Source organism: Tachyglossus aculeatus, chromosome 15 (genome assembly GCF_015852505.1).
Source record: "Tachyglossus aculeatus isolate mTacAcu1 chromosome 15, mTacAcu1.pri, whole genome shotgun sequence".
NCBI classification, from domain to species: Eukaryota; Metazoa; Chordata; class Mammalia; order Monotremata; family Tachyglossidae; genus Tachyglossus; species Tachyglossus aculeatus.
This window is the reverse complement of record NC_052080.1, coordinates 24,089,286-24,107,262: the sequence shown is the minus strand read 5'-3', so window position 1 is coordinate 24,107,262 and position 17,977 is coordinate 24,089,286. Positions and strand designations below refer to the sequence as shown.

Genomic DNA, 17,977 nt, shown 5'->3' with positions numbered 1-17,977 from the left:
TACACATGGGGCTCACGATCTAGCTAATCCCTGTTTTACGGATAGAGAAACTGGAATCCAGAGAGGTTGTGGAGCTGGGACTAGAGCTCAGGTTTCTGGACTTTCAGTTCTATACACAGTCCCCTAGGCTATGCCGCCTCCCTGCTGCTAAGAGAGGCACCGTGGCCTAAGGGAAAGAGTACGGGCCTCGGAGGACCTGGGTTCTATTTCCAGCTCCACCACTTGTCTGCTGTGTGACTCTGGACAAATCACTTCTCTCTGCTTCAGTTCCCTCATCTGCAAAATGGGGATTCAGTTCCTGTTCTCCCTCCTACTTAATAATAATAATAATAATAAGGCATTTGTTAAGCACTTACTATGTGCAGAGCACAGTTCTAAGCCCTGGGGGGGGGATACAAGGTGATCAAGTTGTCCCACGTGGGGCTCACAGTCTTAATCCCCATTTTACAGATGAGGTAACTAAGGCTCCGAGAAGTGAAGTGACGTGCCCAAGGTCACACAGCAGACATGTGGCGGAGACGGGATTCGAACCCCTGACCTCTGACTCCAAAGCCCTTGCTGTTTCCACTGAGCCACAGTGTTTCTCTCAGCACTTGTACTGTGAGCCCTATGTGGGACCTGATTATCTTACATCTACCCCAGCACTTAGTACAGTGCTCGGCACATAGTGAGCACTTAACAAATACCACAGTGATTATCACTAACTAAACAGGGAGTGGCCCCCTCACACACCTCCCAAGCCCATCAAGATGTCGGGCCTGTGGCTGGGATGGAATGAGATATTTTTCCCCATGTCTTCCCCAGCCCGGCCATGACAGCAGTGGGAAAGGGACAGGGAAGATGGTGCAGATGGCAGTCGGGGCCGGGGCCTATTCATCCACTCTCTCAGGAGAAGGTTAGGACCCCCACACTCTCTTGTGTGGCTGCCTCACCGGACCCCTCCCAAAGTCGCCACATCTCCAGAGGGTTTTCCCACAAGAGTCTGAAATGGCTACTCCTCGCAGTTCAGCAGCCCCAGCAAAGCCGTCGACCTCGGGTCTGCTAATCCGAGGACAGGTCATTCAGAGCCAGTGGCTTTTAGAGTTTTCCTTTTCAGGGAATAATGAGGTATTTGAGGGGAAAAAAAGCAGTGATTACCTAGAATGGCTGAAAGCTTTCCTCCAGAGGCCCATTTGTGCGTGTACATGGGTGTGTTATCCCTTGGTTTGTCTCTCAGCCCAAGGCCCTCTCCCCAGATAACAGTAAGTATCTGCTGCCTTGCTCCACTGGTCTGTAAGCTCCTTGAGGGCAGGGATCGTATACTCTCCAAACGCTCTGTATAAGGCTCTGTTCACAATATGTGCACAGTCAATACCACTGATTGATTAATGGTGATTTTTTCAAATCACTCCAGAGACCACTCCTTCCTGATTCTTAAAATCCAGAGAGATAGAGGGGTCTTGTCCTTCCCCTCATGGGGCAGGGAGGGAAGCAAAGGGGGAGTGGAGAGCCAAGAATGGCTCTCCGGTCCAAAATAATTGTACATGGTTGTCTGGTACTCCGTGGTCCCGTCTCTGATAGCAGAGCACAGAAATGGGACCAGAACTTGCGTCTCCTGATATAATAGTAATAATAACAACTGTTAAGCTCATTCTGTGTGCCAAGCAATGCCATACATGCTGAGGTAGATACAAGATAATCAGGTTGGACACAGACCCTGCCCTATATTGGGCTCACAGTTGAAGTGGGAGGAAGAACAGGTATTGCTCTATCCACTAGGTCTCCCTGCCACACTGCCTCCCTGCCTCCTATTCTTACACCTTCTCATCTGTGATCTCACTCACTCCCTGAATCCAGGAGAGAGCTGGACCAGTGGCAGGGCTGGAACCAGGAAAATGCAAGCCAAGGAACAGGTGATGCTTTGGGACTCACTGTGGGTCGGTTGCCAGATTCTTGGACTGTATTATCCCAGGAAATGTGGCTTTGTAGACAGGCTTCAGAGATTGATAGTTCAAGGTCAATTTGCCTCAGAGTCCGGGAACATCTTTATTTGTCTTTGTCCAATTTCCCTCGGAGCCAATTTCAAGAGAGACTCTGGTCTAAGTGTAGGGATCGTAATTCAGGACCTTAAGCATGAATTATCCATGGGCTGGGGTGGGAGTACTCTGAATTCTGGGTGATTCACTCACATTATCATGATTGGAGATAAAGTTCTCATGAACCATTTCATTTTCCCAGTGTTACTTTAACTTTGGAAAATTGGCTCATTAGATTCTGTGGACCTGAAAGGTTCCCCCTGTGATCTGAAGGATGTTCTGTTTAAGTTTGTTGATCTGAATTTCAACCAAGAGGAAAATGCTTGTAATGAATAATTAAAGCTTTAAGAGCACCCACTGGCTTTCCACTGGGTCTTTTTCATTTCTGGCTTTCAGAGGAACTTGCACTGGGAAGTGGAAAAATCCAGATGGAATATTGATTTGAAGACTTGTCTCCGAGTCCTCTCAGTTCATTTGGGGTATTCAGAGCTCGATTCCAGGTGACTTTACTTCCGATATCTTTCATTCATTCATTCAATCGTATTTATTGAGCGCTTACTGTGTGCACAGCACTGTACCAAGCGCTAGGGAAATACAAATCGGCAACATATAAAGATGGTCCCTACCCAACAACGGGCTTACAGTCTAGAAGGGGGAGACACACAACAAAACAAAACAAGTAGACAGGTGTCAATACCAACAGAATAAATAGAATTATAGCTAGATACATATCATTAATAAAATAGTATTATGTACAAATATACACAAGTGCTGTGGGGAGGGGAAGGGGGAAGGGCAAAGGGAGGGAGGGGAGGTGATGAGGAGGGGAGGAGGAGGAGAGGACAAAGGGGGGGCTAAGTCTGGGAAGGCCTCCTGGAAGAGGTGAGCTCTCAGTACGGCTTTGAAGGGAGGAAGAGAGCTAGTTTGGCAGATGTGTGGAGGGAGGGTATTCCAGGCCAGAAGTAAGACGTGGGCCAGGGGTCGACGGCGGGACAGGCGAGAATGAGGCCCAGTGAGGAGCTTAGTGGCAGAGGAGCGGAGGGTGCGGGCTGGGCTGGAGAAGGAGAAAAGCGAGGTGAGGTAGGAAGGGGAGAGGTGAGGGAGAGCTTTGAAGCCGAGAGTGAGGAGACTTTGAAGCCGAGATTGAGGGGACTCTTACTGGAATGTCAGACACTAGAAATTCCAATTTTGTGGTGGGGGCAGGGTTGTCTGTCTACTTGACCCACTGAGTTTCAATTTATTAGGCTGAGTTCAACATAGGTGCTCAGAATTTTGTAAAACCTTATGAGAACCCTTAAAGAAATTTCCCTCTCTCTCTTTCTCTCTCCACCTCTCTGACTCTCCCTCACTCCTTTTCTCTCTCCTCTTCAGCTCTCTAGCTCCCACTCATATCCTCCCCAACAGATCACACTTGGTTACCCATTCATATGAGCTTTTAAGGACTGGTTTTCAATGAAACAATGTAAAATTAAACCTAGCAGATTGGTTCTGAAAATTTCCTTCTGCGAAGGCTTTCGCCATCTGGTCAATTTGGGCTGGGTGAAGCTTATTAAAGATCTCAGGGAAGCCAGCTACCTACTTCTCTTTGGGGTCTCCCTGGTTTATATATTTCAACCCCCAGGTTGATAGGTGCAGGCTAATTTACGCGACTAACGTAAACGAGTCAAAACCCAATTCTAATTTTATGGACTCTTATTGACAATTCACCTGGAAAAAGCAGAAGTCAATCCAACTTCAGCTTTAAAAAAACTAATACAAATAGTTCCTTGCGTTTCCAAAACAACTCTGGTCAATGAGATCAGAGCTACTACACATCTATTCTCACAAAACGCTCCTGTCCCCAGTTTACAGTTGGGGACACTGAGGTTTGGAGCTTTAAATGACTTAGCCAAAATTACACAGGAAGGCAGAAAGAGGGCAGGAATTCAAATCCAGTTCACCTAAGTTCTAGTCCAGTACCCTCTCCACTAGTCTTGCTGGCCTCTCTTTAAGAGGACGCATTCGTCGCTGCCGACCAGCATCCGGTCTCGCTCAGTGCAGCGGGGCTCAGTGGAAAGAGCACGGGCTTTGGAGTCAGAGGCCAAGGGTTCGAATCACGGCTCCACCACATGTCTGCTGCGTGAACTTGGGCAAGTCACTTAATTTCCCAGAGCCTCGGTTCCCTCATCTGTAAAATGGGGATTAAGACTGTGAGCCCCACGTGGGACAACTTTGATCACCTTGTATCCCCCCAGTGCTTAGAACAGTGTTTTGCAGAGAGTAAGCGCTTAACAAATGCCATTATTATCCACCTATATATATGTATATATGTTTGTACATATTTATTACTCTATTTATTTATTTATTTATTTATTTTACCTGTACATATCTATTCTATTTATTTTATTTTGTTAGTATGTTTGGTTTTGTTCTCTGTCTCCCCCTTTTAGACTGTGAGCCCACTGTTGGGTAGGGACTGTCTCTATATGTTGCCAACTTGTACTTCCCAAGTGCTTAGTACAGTGCTCTGCACACAGTAAGCGCTCAATAAATACGATTGATTGATTGATTAAAGGGCCTAACGTTCTTTTCAGTACTCCCCACCACAGTGACTCTACAGGCTCAAGCCCAGCTGGCTTTCTGGGTTTTCTTGTGGTCCCGGGGAAATCTGATTTGCTAGAGGGTTGTACTCCCTTGCACACCGGATCCTGCCTCCCTAATGGGTTCCTTCACTATGCATTTCCACGGTTCCAGAGGTTGTTGTGTGTTCGCCAGCAGAAGGACAGCAGGGAGGCTGTTCTCCGTGAATGTCTGCTCTGCTCCGCTGGCTTTCCAGCAGGGTCTCTCCTGGGCCCGTGGCATTGTTCAGCAAGTTTCAGGCTGGTGCCCTTCGGCTGAACTCTCGAAAGGCCTCTTTGCTCTCGGATCTCAGGTGTCCTGTCATAAATCTCCAGAGGCAGGCCCGTGAGTCCATCTTGGCAGTTTGGCATAAAATCGAGGAAACTGTTTATCCTTGAAATATGCGGGTATGAAAAGACCAGACGCTGGCACCCTGCGGCAGGGAAAGTCTTTGTGTTCACTTCAATTGAGCTGAATAGCGGCGGGCCAAAAACTCCCTTTACCTAGTTGTGAACTGGGCATATGAACGAGACAACATTTGATGAGTAAGCTACTCGTGGACAGGTCAATCAATGGTATTTATTGATCGCTTACTGTGTGCAGAGCACTGTACTCAGCACTGAGAAAGTATAATACAACACTCAGACTGAGAGCCCCATGTGGGACAGGGACTGTGTCTGAACTGATTGATTTTTCATTACCCCAGTGCTTAGAACTGTGCTGGACACATTGTAAACGCCTAACAAATACCTTTTAAAAAATGGAGTTGGTAGACCTCTACCTCCCGACCAGGAGCTTACAGTCAACAGGGGAGATGGACATGAAACTAAATTACATCTAGGGGAAATAGTGGAGTAAAATGGTAGGTACAGGGAACATGTCACATCTCTTTTTTATACTTCCTAAGCACCTAGTACAGTCCATTGCATCCAGTGGGTGCTCAATCAACCTTAATACATCTTAAAAAAACCACAAGGTGCTTGGGGACTCATATGTCCAACCTGATTAATCCGTATCAACCCCGGTGCTTAGAACAGTGCTGGACACATTGTAATAATCCCTGATGTTACTTATATACATACCTTAATACTCCCTTGCTTCCTCTTACCTGTAATTTACTTTAACATTGGTCTCCCCTCTAAGTGTGTAAGCCCCTGGAAGGCAGAGATCAGATGTACTACCTTGACTATACTCCCCCAAGTACTTGGTATAGTGCTGTTCACTGAGTAATTGCTCAATGAATACTACTGAATTATTGAGGCTGAACCTGGATGAGATTAGCAACGTCAAAATGTCGAAGACGTCCCGATTGAGTGACGAGTGGGCTTCTGTTCCACACATTTTCCGCTCTAGATAACATCCATCTGTACACCTGGCTTTCTTTTCAAGCAAAATTTCCTTCTTGCTGTACCGTTTCTGTAGCTTAAGAGCTGTGAGTTATACTATGGCTCCCCCATTAACTTTCATCCTTCCTATAAATGGCATGCTTAATTCACAATGACTATTGCCGCTCCATTCCCCGGAGAGTGTTAAGTGCATCTTCTAGTGCAATAGGCATCAGCACACTGGTTTAGAGCCTTCTACCGGCAAGGGCCTTGGTAAAAGCAGGTTGGAATCTTGGCTTTTAATAATGCAGGCAAGCGTCTGCTTTGTGATTCTGGATTTCATGGAGAAAACTCTGCACATAAATCATCTGCTCACTGGGAATTGAGCAGATTGAAAGCAGAAGGATATTTTGGAACAAAAAAAGAAGACGAGCCAAAGGATAAAGGGTAATTTAGAAAAATTTCAGTTTAAAGTGTCAAGGCAACAACGATGCTTTGCTACAATTTCATATCCCACTGTCAAGAAAAGCTGCTCGACTCGGCTGTTGTCCGAGGATGAATAAACAGGGCTTTCTGCGTGGAGGGTATGGCTGCAGACTCCAGATCTGGCCAGCTGAAAGAGCTTAGCTTTGCTAGGATCATCAGCAGGAGAGATCTGCTTTCCTCTCTCATTTAGTCAGAGCTAAGTCTGGACGAGAAGCAGAGTAACAGGCTGTCCGGGGACAAGCTGAAGGATGCATTTCCACGGTTGGCCACGTCTGCCTATAGATAGCTGCCCCTTGGGTTCAAAGATGATACGACTCAGGAGAAGAGAATGTCCCTGAGCACGGGGCTGGTTGAAAGACCAGAGGGCTGCCAATAATTAGAAGTCTACTCCTAAGGCTCCCAGTTGTCTGGCTTGATATCGGTCAGGGTCAAGCCTCCCTCCACTTTGGCCCTTAATGCCGAGTTCTATGTCACGGAACACCAGAACGACGTTCTAGGTCCGGGTGGATTTGTGGCATCCAGAGTTTCATTGCCTGCAGGAGAATCGCAAGTGCTGCTGGTGCAGATCAGAGTTTCAGTTATTGAGTCCCTGGATACCCCGTCCATTCCTCACCGTGTCTGTGTAACTGGGGGCCTGGGTTGTGCTGACGGGTGCTGTTTCCTAATCCAGCTCTCGCCATCCCAAGCCTTCTGAGAAACCATGTCTACACTGTCTGGAGAAAGCACTCTCCATGGAAACTGAGCTTTAGACCACCTATAGCCATTTCTTTTTCAAGTGGCCACCTTTCTGATGGAACTTGTTCAGCCTAGACATTTTGAAAGCAGAGGAAACACTGTACTTTGGAGATTCCAGATAGGGGTAACGGTACAGGAGTGGGGGCGATGCTAGTTGCTCAACCATCCAGTCCGTAGACTCTGGAGGGAAAAATCTTGGAGAACGAGTCCGCTGCCTCTCAAGTGAGAAGGCTGACTTGCAGGGCCACTCTAGATAGCTGAAGAGCTAAATCCAGTGGAATCAAAGAGAACCGGCCAAACCACCAACCTGGCAGGGCAGGTGTTCGAACTCGTGGAAGATGTATGCTTGCCAGAAACAGTTCTCTGAATGTTCCCCAGCAGCCCACCCACTGGTCTGGCTCTCCCAAAAGCTGCCCTTTTGGAGGTGAGTGTGAAATCACTGTCCATAAGGCACACCCAAGGCCCCTGTAGTGGGTCCGTCCCCTCTGGCCACCTCATGTTGCCTGATCCCTGGACCAATTGTGCCATGTGTGGCTCAGTGGAAAGAGCACGGGCTTTGGAATCAGAGGTCATCGGTTCGAATCCCAGCTCCGCCACTTGTCAGCTGTGTGACTTTGGGCAAGTCACTTAACCTCTGTGCCTCAGTTCCCTCATCTATAAAATGGGGATTAAGACTGTGAGCCCCACGTGGGACAACCTGATCACCTTGTAAACTTCCCAGTGCTTAGAACAGTGCTTTGCACATAGTAAGTGCTTAATAAATGCCATTATTATTTTTATTATTTTAATTGATGCAGTCCTTCCTTCGGGGGCCATTTGAACGGGGAAAGGAGCCGCTGCCCCAGACACCCCCTCCCCAGCACCTCTCCTTCCCCAACCAAGTTGTTGGAAGTTTGGACACCTAGGGGTTTGAGGGAGATGTTTCGCGAGGTTCTCACTGGGATTCTGCTACCCTTGGCCCACCCAAGGCTTTAGTCTGGTCTTGCTACCTTAGCCCAAGAAGCCTTCCCATTGCATGGTCTGTTACTTAAGGGTACAAAAATCCACTCCGATTGAATCCTGCTGGATCTCTCCTTTGGGCTCTCCCCCAAGATCCCCACCAAAATCATTAGAATTTCTAACACCATCAGCACCAACTAATATCATCTTCAACAATCTGTGTTGAACTCCTACATGGGGCAGAGCCCTGTACATAGTGTGGTGTGGAGTGATGGAGAAAGAGCAAGCTTTGGGTCCTGCTCTTAAGGGCGTTTACAGTCTAACTGACCAGAACTAGAATCGCAACAAAGGTGACCATTACAAGGCCTCTGGGTATTTGATTCTCATAATGAACAAGTCATTTTAGTCAATCCAAGTCAATTGTGGATGTGTCTGGTGGTCTCCAAGTGTGTGTGCGTGTATGTGTGTGTGCGTGTGTGTGTGTCTTCCTGGGTGCTCTGAGTATGTGGTTTTGGGTGTGTGGATTAATCTAATAGTAATAATGACAATAATATTAACTGCGGTATTTGTTAAGCATTTACTATGTATCAAGCAATGTAATAAGTTCTGGGATAGGTACGAGATAATCAGAGTCTGGATGTATGTGTGTGTGTGTGTGTGCGTGTTGCACGTGTGTATGTGTGTGTGTGCAGGGTGTGTGTGAGTGGGTGCATGGTTGTGTGTGCACACACAAGTGCAAACTGAATCTAGCAATGCAGAGGCAAAATGCCTTGATGTTTCCGGCAGTAAATCAGATGATTCCATGGAGAATCGGAAAGCGGAGGGGATAGAAAACAACCAGAGCAAGCAGCTATTCCATGGCAGGGAGGAAAAATGAAAAACCAGTGGCTGGGGAGTCTCTCTGGCTTCTTTCAATTACAGAGCACAGCAGGTAGCCTGGAATATCCCCATCATTGTGGAATCGGGGCTGGGAGGGGCAGGGAGACAGCCACTGTGTAGTTACTTAAAGGAGATGCAGAGAGGGGGCTGCAAGGAGCAACAGGGAATCGGTCAGCCAGCAGAGGGGGAGGTCCAGGACATGTCTAAAGCACTTCTTTTTGCCTTGGACACACACTGTCCCAGGGATCTCTCCACCTGGGATCGTGGGAAATTGAGATGGTTTGCAGGTCTAACACTCGAGACAACCACTTCTCCAGACTGACGGAGGAAAGAGAGCAGTTAGTCCATCACCCCCAAGGAGTTGGCATCTGTGGCATAATAAATTATGAATCTCTTTCAGTAAGGTACTGGTCCTTACCACATTGCTCTAAAGCTATTTTATAAAGCTAGGATCGTTTTGTAAACTGGCATTCCTTATATAGGTGCAGGTTGATCCAATTACTGAATGATGTATTAGAAGCCCAAATGACTCTCGCCAGCTTTTTCACCGTCAGATTTCAACATACTTAAAAATCATCTTTCACCGTTGTCTCATTGGGTTGACCTTGGCTTTCCCAAAACGTATAATTCCAGACCCATTACCGTGCTTACTAAATGGCTCATCTCACAGTCACTGGAGCGTTAGAACCCATGATTTACTGAACTCTCAGAGAACTGAGAGACAAGTGTGTCTTGGCAAACAACAAGACACTTACCACCGATGCCAATGCTCAAATCACTCACTTCCAGGAAATGCCAGTGACTGCACAATGGAAAACACCTATTAGCTGAGGGACAGCTATTATAGAGTGGATTTCAACCCAGCACAAATAATAGCTTGTGTGGGGTGAGGAGAAGAGAATGCTGAATTCATCTGCTTGATCCCCAGGGCCCCTCTTAAAGATAGGGAGGAAGCTAAAAGAAGTTTTGTGGGCTGGTAAACTTTGGTATTTATCCACAATGCTGGGTGACCGTGATGAATTGGGGATGAATCCTCTGGACCATTCTCTGGGATTACTTTGCTCTCTAGGAAATCTCATTTTGAAAAGAGCGCATGCTAACCCCAAGGCCATATATTTTCTCTCTCTCTCTAGAACTCAATGATGATACCTCAATTATGACTCCTGAGCATGCAGTGTGAATGAGGGAAGATACCCCCAAAAGCGCCCCCCCCCCCCCAACATGAGTGGCACTCTACTCATAAAATTGAGCTCACTGCCAGTCCCTTTGGACCTGGGAGATGAAAGTTGAGACGGACTGGCCCATGCAGTCCACTCCTGTGCAGAGGCTAAATTCGCCCAGGAAGAATAATGCCGGGGGATCGTGTCTCTTGTCACACAACATCTACCCAGGCCACAGAAATTCATTCAGTCGTATTTATTGAGCACTTACTGTGTGCAGAGCACTGTGATAAGCACTTGGGAGAGTAGACTATACCAACAAACAGACACATTCCCTGCCCACAACGAGGTTCCAGTCGAGAGGAGGAGCACCGAGTCACTGGGTAGTGCTTCTTGACCCTAAATATTAGCAAGGCACCGAATGACTGCCCAGGAGGTAGGATTGAGATGTGGGGCTACCTGGGAAGCCGAGTTGCCTATCTCAACCCTACCAGACAGGCACACACCTGTTGGGCCAGTGGCCCCTGTTTGGCGTGGACCTCTTTCACACCAGGCACCTTTGCCCTCTTCAGACCTAGTACCCAAAACACCACATTCCCTTTTGATTCATTCATTCATTCATTCAGTAGTATTTATTGAGTGCTTATACAGTGTTTGAAGCACTATACTAAATGCTTGGAAAAGTAGAATGTAACAATAAATACACTCCCTGCCCACAATGACTTCCCTCCATAGCAGATTCAAAGGGAACCAAAGTGAAGGGGGAAAGATCAAAGTGAAGGGGGAAAGATCTTGTGAAGACATCCGAGGCTTCTCAGTGGTATATTGGTGGAGGAAGACAGACACTCTCATTAGCTGCAGTTCCCAATTATAAGAGGCTCAAGGGACCCCGATGAACCAGGTTGTTAGAGCCTCACTTCTTCTGCATGAGTTGCATTCAGAATCTCACCATTCCCCACAATAAGGTCAATACAGTGTCTGGATAAATGTTAAGTTGTTAAGGTTAGTATTTGTTGCTGTGCAGAGGCAATTTAAATGCCTTTACCCAGTCTTGTAGATAGTTCCAGCACAAGAGACAGCAAATGTCTGCAGGCAAGTGGAATGCCCTTCCTTCGAGGCTCTTGGATAGAGAGTGGACCACTAAAAGGGTGGGTGTTTTCAGGGGCTTGTCCAGTATTTGCTCGAATTTAATCACCCTGCGGAAAGCAGTTGTGCCCTGATTTCTCCACTGAATCACTAAGTGGAATTTTTTGCATGCTTATTGTATGCAGAGCACTGAACTAAGCACCTGGGAGAGTACAGTACAATAGAGTTGCAATGATGATGATGATGATCACATTTATTAAGCACTTACTATGTGTAAAGGTTACAAGGTGATCAGGTTGTCCCACGGGGGGCTCCCAATCTTAATCCCCATTTTACAAATGAGGTAACTGAGGCACAGAGAAGTTAAGTGACTTGTCCAAAGTCACACAGCTGGCAATTGGTGGAGCCGGAATTTGAACCCATGACCTCTGACTCCAAAGCCCATCCACTGCAGGGAAGCAGTGTGGCTTAATGGATAGAGCACGGGCTTGGGAGTCAGAAGGACCTGGGTTCTAATCCTGGCTCTTCCACTTGTCGGCTATGTGCAAGTCACTTCACTATGCCTCAGTTTCCTCATCTGTAAAATGGGGATTAAGACTGTGAGCCCCATGTGGGACCGGGACTGTGTCCAACCTGGTTTACTTGTATCCACCCAGTGCTTAGGACAGTTCCTGGAAGATAGTAAGGGCTTAACAAATACCACAATTATTATTATTACTGTTATTAGTCAGTAGATACAATCACTGCCCATAAGGAACTTCCTGTCTGGAAGGGGAGACTGACATTCACAGCAATATAGAGAAGGGAAATGGCAGAGTATAAGGATCCGTACATAAGTGCCGTAGGGCGGAAGGAGGAGTGAATAGCAAGTGCTTCAGGGGGACAGATTCAAGTGCACAGGACTCTGGTGTTGCTCGAATTTAATCACCCTGCGGAAAGCAGTTGTGCCCTGATTTCTCCACTGAATCACTAAGTGGAATTTTTTGCATGCTTATTGTATGCAGAGCACTGAACTAAGCACCTGGGAGAGTACAGTACAATAGAGTTGCAATGATGATGATGATGATCACATTTATTAAGCACTTACTATGTGTAAAGGTTACAAGGTGATCAGGTCTCTGCAGAAAGGACTCTGCAGAAAGTGGGGTCTCAATAAATACAATTAAACCTCAGAAATTCTAGTCTGAATTAGCAATAACATGAATTGAGTGAGTATCTTCTTTTCAATGGAAGTGAATTCCATTCCTGTGCACATGTGCTTCCTTGTGCACCTGGGTGTATGTCTGAGTGTGAATGCTGAGTTTCGCCTTACCTTCCTGAAGCTTCTGCTGGTCTGCCTCTTCTTCTCACTGGTGTCATTAACCTGTCCAGAGGTCAGCTGGGTTGTTGGAAAGCTCCCTCTGTGTCTCTTCCCTGCTGAGTCCCCACTGACTCTGCATGAGATCTTGCTTGGTAACAGGCTTGGTTCACCACGGGGTAGATTGAAAGCTTCTTACTTTAGACAAAAAGTCTGTTTTCCTTTGGCAACAGAAGAGAAGATAAAGAAAAAATGGGAGTCAGGGAGGCAAGAACCTGTGACACATTTGTCAGATTTGACGATGAAATGATGCTGTCCTGTTTCTTGTTTTGGTTTTTTTTTGTTTTTTTAAATGGTATTTGTCAGGTGTTTACTATGTACCAGGCACTGTACTAAATGCTGGGGGAGATATAAGATAATCAGGGTGGATACTTGTTGCTGACTTTGTACTTCCCAAGCGCTTAGTACAGTGCTCTGCACACAGTAAGCGTTCAATACATACGACTGAATTCATTCATTCATTCAATTGTATTTATTGAGCGCCTACTGTGTGCAGAGCACTGTACTAAGCTCTTGGGAAGTACAAGTTTGCAACATATAGAGACGGCCCCTACCCAACAGCGGGCTCACAGTCTAGAAGGGGGGGAAATGAATGACACTGTCCATGTCCCACATGAGGCTCCAGTCTTAATCCCCATTTTACAGATGATGTAACTGAGGCACAGGGAAGTGACGTGACTTGCCCAAGGTCACACAGCAGACAAGTGGCAGAGCCGACATTACAACCCAGGTCCTCTGCCTCCCAAGCCCGTGCTCTTTCCACTAGACCACACTGTTTCTGGCTGTTGACTTAGTGACTAAGACCTGACTGCAAAATCAAAGAATGTGACTAAGAAGCAGTTGATGCAGTCGTTGGTGTCTTGACCATGCGAGAGTTGTGTGTGCGTGCGTGTGTGCGTGCGTGCACGGTGGGGGGGGTGGGGACAAGGGTAGGGGTCTTTGCATTATTAGTCATAGAGAAGCACAAGCAACCCCGTTGTCCATTCACAAAGCCTCCTCTCTGGGAGCATAACCACCTCTGTTTCCTTTGTTCCCCTTAGGGGTCTATAAAGGCCACTGCTTCCGGATCAACCACTTCCCAGAAGACAACGATTATGACCATGACAGCTCCGAGTATCTCCTACGTAAGTATAGGGAACACGACGGCCCTCGAGGGTGAATGGGTCTGGGCCCCCAGGGTGCAGGATATGACCAAGGTGGGAGGGAGACGTTCATGGAGGATCCTGTGGACTCCTCCACATGGTCAGTCACGGGGCCACTTGGGTCAAATACATTTCCTCACCATGAGGATGCAGCACCAAGGGCCTCCTGGCCCTCTGATACCTGCCCCAATCAAACAATCCATCGATTGTATTCATTGAGCGCTTACTGTGTGCAGACCACTGTACTAAGCACTTGGGAGAGTACAATATAACAGAGTTGGCAGATGCGCTCCCTGCCCACAGTGAGCTTATGGTCTAGAGTGGGAGACAAACATTAATACAGATAAATAAATTGTGGATATGGACACAAGTGCTGTGGGGCTGAGGGAGGGGTGATTAAAGGGGGCAAATCCAGGTGCGAGGGTGATGTGGAATGGAGTGGGAGAAGAGAAAATGAGGGTTTAGTCAGGGAAGGCCTCTTGAAGGAGAGGTGACCCATTTGGTGAATCTTGGATAGCTGAAAAGGGATAAGATGGGGAGGGGGAGAGAGGGAGAAAGAGTAGGTTTTGAGCAAGACCGTAAATGTACCAAGGTTATACAGTGTTCTTAGAATGACTATGGTCTCCAGGACTCAGGCCTTCCAGGTGTAATCTAACCCTCCAATCATTAGGTCAAAGAGTCAATAGTAATTACTGAACACCTATTATGGACAGAATACAATGCCAAATCCTTGGGAGAGTCCTATCAAAGTTAAAGACACGCTTTCTGCTCTCAAGGAGCTTCTACTCTTCAGTCCTTGGGACCCACCTTTTCATATGATACTCCCAGAAAGATAGAGGACTGTTTCCCTGGCTTATTGACCCAAAGAGGGTTAGAGGTCAGACCTGTTCCCAAGAACAGAGGGATGGCCTGTCTTATAAGATTTTGAGAGAGAATGGAAAGTCTCTCTTGCTCCCTCTCCGTTTCCATGGCTGCAGACTTGCTGCCTTGGCTCATGTCAGCTCATATCAACTTTAAGGCTAATGGGAGCCGATAGCCTAGCCAACCGGAGCTGGAGCGGCTGTCCTGACCCCATCTCCTGCGGTTTTCCCACGGGAGGGTGATTGGGGTGCTGGAATGTGGGACTGGGGGGGGGGGTGGCGATCTTCTTCAGTCCCATAAATGGGGCTGAGTAGCAGCGATCTAAGCCAGCTTAGAGGAAGATGTTCCTCCAAAGCATGGCTGCTGAGAAAAACTGGGATGAGTTCATCATTGGAGACTCTGGGATAGAAAGGACATCACCTAAGCCCATCCGATTGGGACGCCAGAGGGCTGGAGTCAGTTAGACACCGCTCCCAGCTGGGCTGGAAGAAGGGCCAGGAAACGCTGTCTCTGGAAATCTGCGCCCAACGCTTCTTAGCCGGGCCACTTTCCCCTAGGCAGCCCTCAAGGTTCACTTCTCCAGGGAGGTGCCCGATGCTCCAGGAATACCCGCTGGATGGCTAGCCAGGTGGCCCCTCCTTGGGCGGTCCAGCAAACCGAGTGCACGTCCCATTCGCTGGCTTCCCATTTCCCAATCTGCCTTTTGGGCATCTGTCATCTCTGCTCCAGGATCTGTTCTGGATCTGGTGTGCCATTCTGTCTCCTTCCTTGGGTCTGGGAGGGAGCGGGATTGATGTGGCTACCATTTTCTCTTCCCCTCCTTGCTTCTCTCCTGCCCCCTCCCTAGGCATCGTCCGCGCCTCAAGCGTGTTCCCCATTCTCAGCACCATCCTGCTTCTGCTAGGGGGACTGTGCATCGGGGCAGGGAGGGTCTACAGCCGCAGAAACAACATCATCCTCAGTGCCGGGATCCTCTTCGTGGCCGCAGGTAATGCCAAATTACTCGGGGGGCCCCCTCTTCTTCCCTCCCCACCACGCCCCAACTCCCTCAGTTAAGAGCCTACCAGCAGCAACCCGCGGCCCTTACCCCAGAAAGGGAGATTTGGCAGTTATCTGGTTCTTTTGGTCGGTGGACTCAGAGTCAGTCCGGGACCTGAGCAAGAGATTCCATTTTGGATCTGGAATGCACCGGTTGAGCTGTCTCTACGGATCCAATTTACAACCCACTTTCCTTCTGTTTCGTGCTGGGTACACAGGCTCAGAGTCTCTCCCCACTCCTGAAGCAGATTCCCTGGGAAAAGGAGCAGAAAGTAGGAGCAGAGCCTTTTAAATTTTTTAGGGCTCGGATCTGCGCCCTGGGTTAATTTGTGTGGCTGTTTTAGTAAAACGAGGCCGAAGAGAACAACCGCCTGTTCTGATCCATATTCCCTAGTTCTCTTAGGCCAACAAGGATTGAAGTCTTTCAAGTGGGCTAGTCTGCAGTAGATGATAAGGGAAGAGCATCATTTGCCAGATCACGTTCTGGCTTCCACCAAAAGGATTCTACCATGTGTCACGTTCTCCCAGAAGGCAAATCACCCCCAGGCTAAATCCATTCCAGGGGAAGGCACGGACTACTTTGGGCCAGAGCCAGGTCTGCCGATAGACAGACCTGAAGTGTCACTCTCTCCCTCTGTGACCCCAGCTGCTGCTTCTCACTGCTGCTGCCCAGGTAATAGAAGAGTAGCAGGTGAGGGCATGCGCCCCCATTTTTTTAATGGTATTTTGTGAAGCACTTTCTATGTGCCAGGCACTGTATTATGCACTGAGGTAGATACATGATAAGCAGGTTGGGGACAGTCCCAAATGGGGCTCACAGTCTTAATCCCCGTTTTACAGATGAGGTAACAGAGGCACAGAGAAGTGAAGTGACTTGCCCGAGGTCGCACAGCAGACAAGTGGCAGAGCCAGGGTCAGAACTCAAGACCTTCTTACTCCCAGACCTGGGCTCTATCCACTAGGACACACACAGCTTCTCTCCATCTCCACCCGTAATCAGAGAGGTAGCTGTGGAAAAGGAGGTTAGGGGTGCTGATGTCAGAGGGACTCGTCTGCATGCCCTTCCTCCCTCTCCGCACCTACAACCCAATCAATCCATCACTCGTATTTACTGGGGGCCTACCCTTGAGCAGAACACTACAATACACCGATGCAACTACCACAGAACTACAACACTACACCAGCAGAAGCCAAAGACACAAGCCTGCCCTCAAGGACCTTATACTCTACTGGAGCCCAGGATTAGTGGTGTGTAAAGGATGCCTGCGGCAATTGCCAAACTCTCAGCATGGCACTGGTTCCTATCACTGTAGCAGATTTTGATGCGCTAGAGGCTTTGTACTAGAGAGTGGGAGTCACAGACACGCACGTATGCACGCACACACACACACACACACACACACGCACACCATTCCCCCACTCCAGCCACCTCCCCACAAACTGATTGCCCAAACAGCCATCCATTCCCAAACCCAACTGGGACTATGGGGCCCTGGTGATAACTGAAGTCTTCTGTGTCTTCTTGCTCTCTTTCTTAGGCCTGAGCAACATCATAGGAATCATCGTCTACATTTCCAGCAACGCGGGCGATCCCAGTGACAAGAGGGACGAAGACAAGAAAAACCATTACCACTACGGCTGGTCTTTCTACTTCGGAGCTTTGTCTTTTATCGTGGCCGAAACCATAGGCGTCTTGGCTGTAAACATATACATAGAAAAAAATAAAGAGTTGAGATTTAAGACCAAACGGGAGTTCCTTAAAACTTCTTCCTCTTCCCCTTATGCCAGAATGCCAAGTTACAGGTACAGGAGGAGGAGGTCAAGATCAAGTTCTCGGTCTACGGAGCCTTCTCCCTCCCGGGACGTGTCTCCGGTTGGCATGACGATGGCAGGCTCCATCCCCATGGGAGAGTTTTCCATGTACACCCTGTCCAGAGAACCCTTGAAAGTCACCACGGCGGCCAGCTACAGCCCGGACCAGGAAGCCAGCTTCTTACAGGTCCACAATTTCTTCCAGAAGGAACTCAGAGAAGGGCTTCACGTCAGCATGCTCAACCGGCGGACGACGCCAGTTTGAGGGGACAGCCCCCTTTGTTACCTGTCCGCCTCCTCCCAGAATGGAACTTTGCTCAAAGGAAAGGTGACTGGTTTTTAAGGAAAACTCAAGCCCCTAACCCTTGGATTCTCCCCTTAAAGAAACCTGAAACTGGAAGAGCAGACGGATTTACCAATCAGTGACTGATTTTCAGGGAAGAGGGAGTCTGTGTCTCAGGCGGCGGGTGGGGAAGGTGGGGTGAAGTGGGGGGCGGTCTCAGAAATCCTCTGTGTGACCTCAGCCTTTCCAACCTGGGGGAAA

The 17,977-nt window shown here is 48.1% G+C and overlaps 1 protein-coding gene across 1 annotated transcript in view; it reads left to right on the top strand.

Annotated features, from left to right (window-relative positions):
• The window catches only part of CACNG4 (calcium voltage-gated channel auxiliary subunit gamma 4), a 34,810-nt gene extending 16,833 nt beyond the window's left edge, over nucleotides 1-17,977 (top strand). Inside the window, exons 2-4 of the mRNA XM_038757211.1 lie at nucleotides 13,621-13,704; nucleotides 15,431-15,571; nucleotides 17,160-17,977. Coding sequence (XP_038613139.1) covers nucleotides 13,621-13,704; nucleotides 15,431-15,571; nucleotides 17,160-17,698 — 764 coding nt within the window. The 3' untranslated portion in view covers nucleotides 17,699-17,977. The remainder of the gene's footprint in view (nucleotides 1-13,620; nucleotides 13,705-15,430; nucleotides 15,572-17,159) is intronic.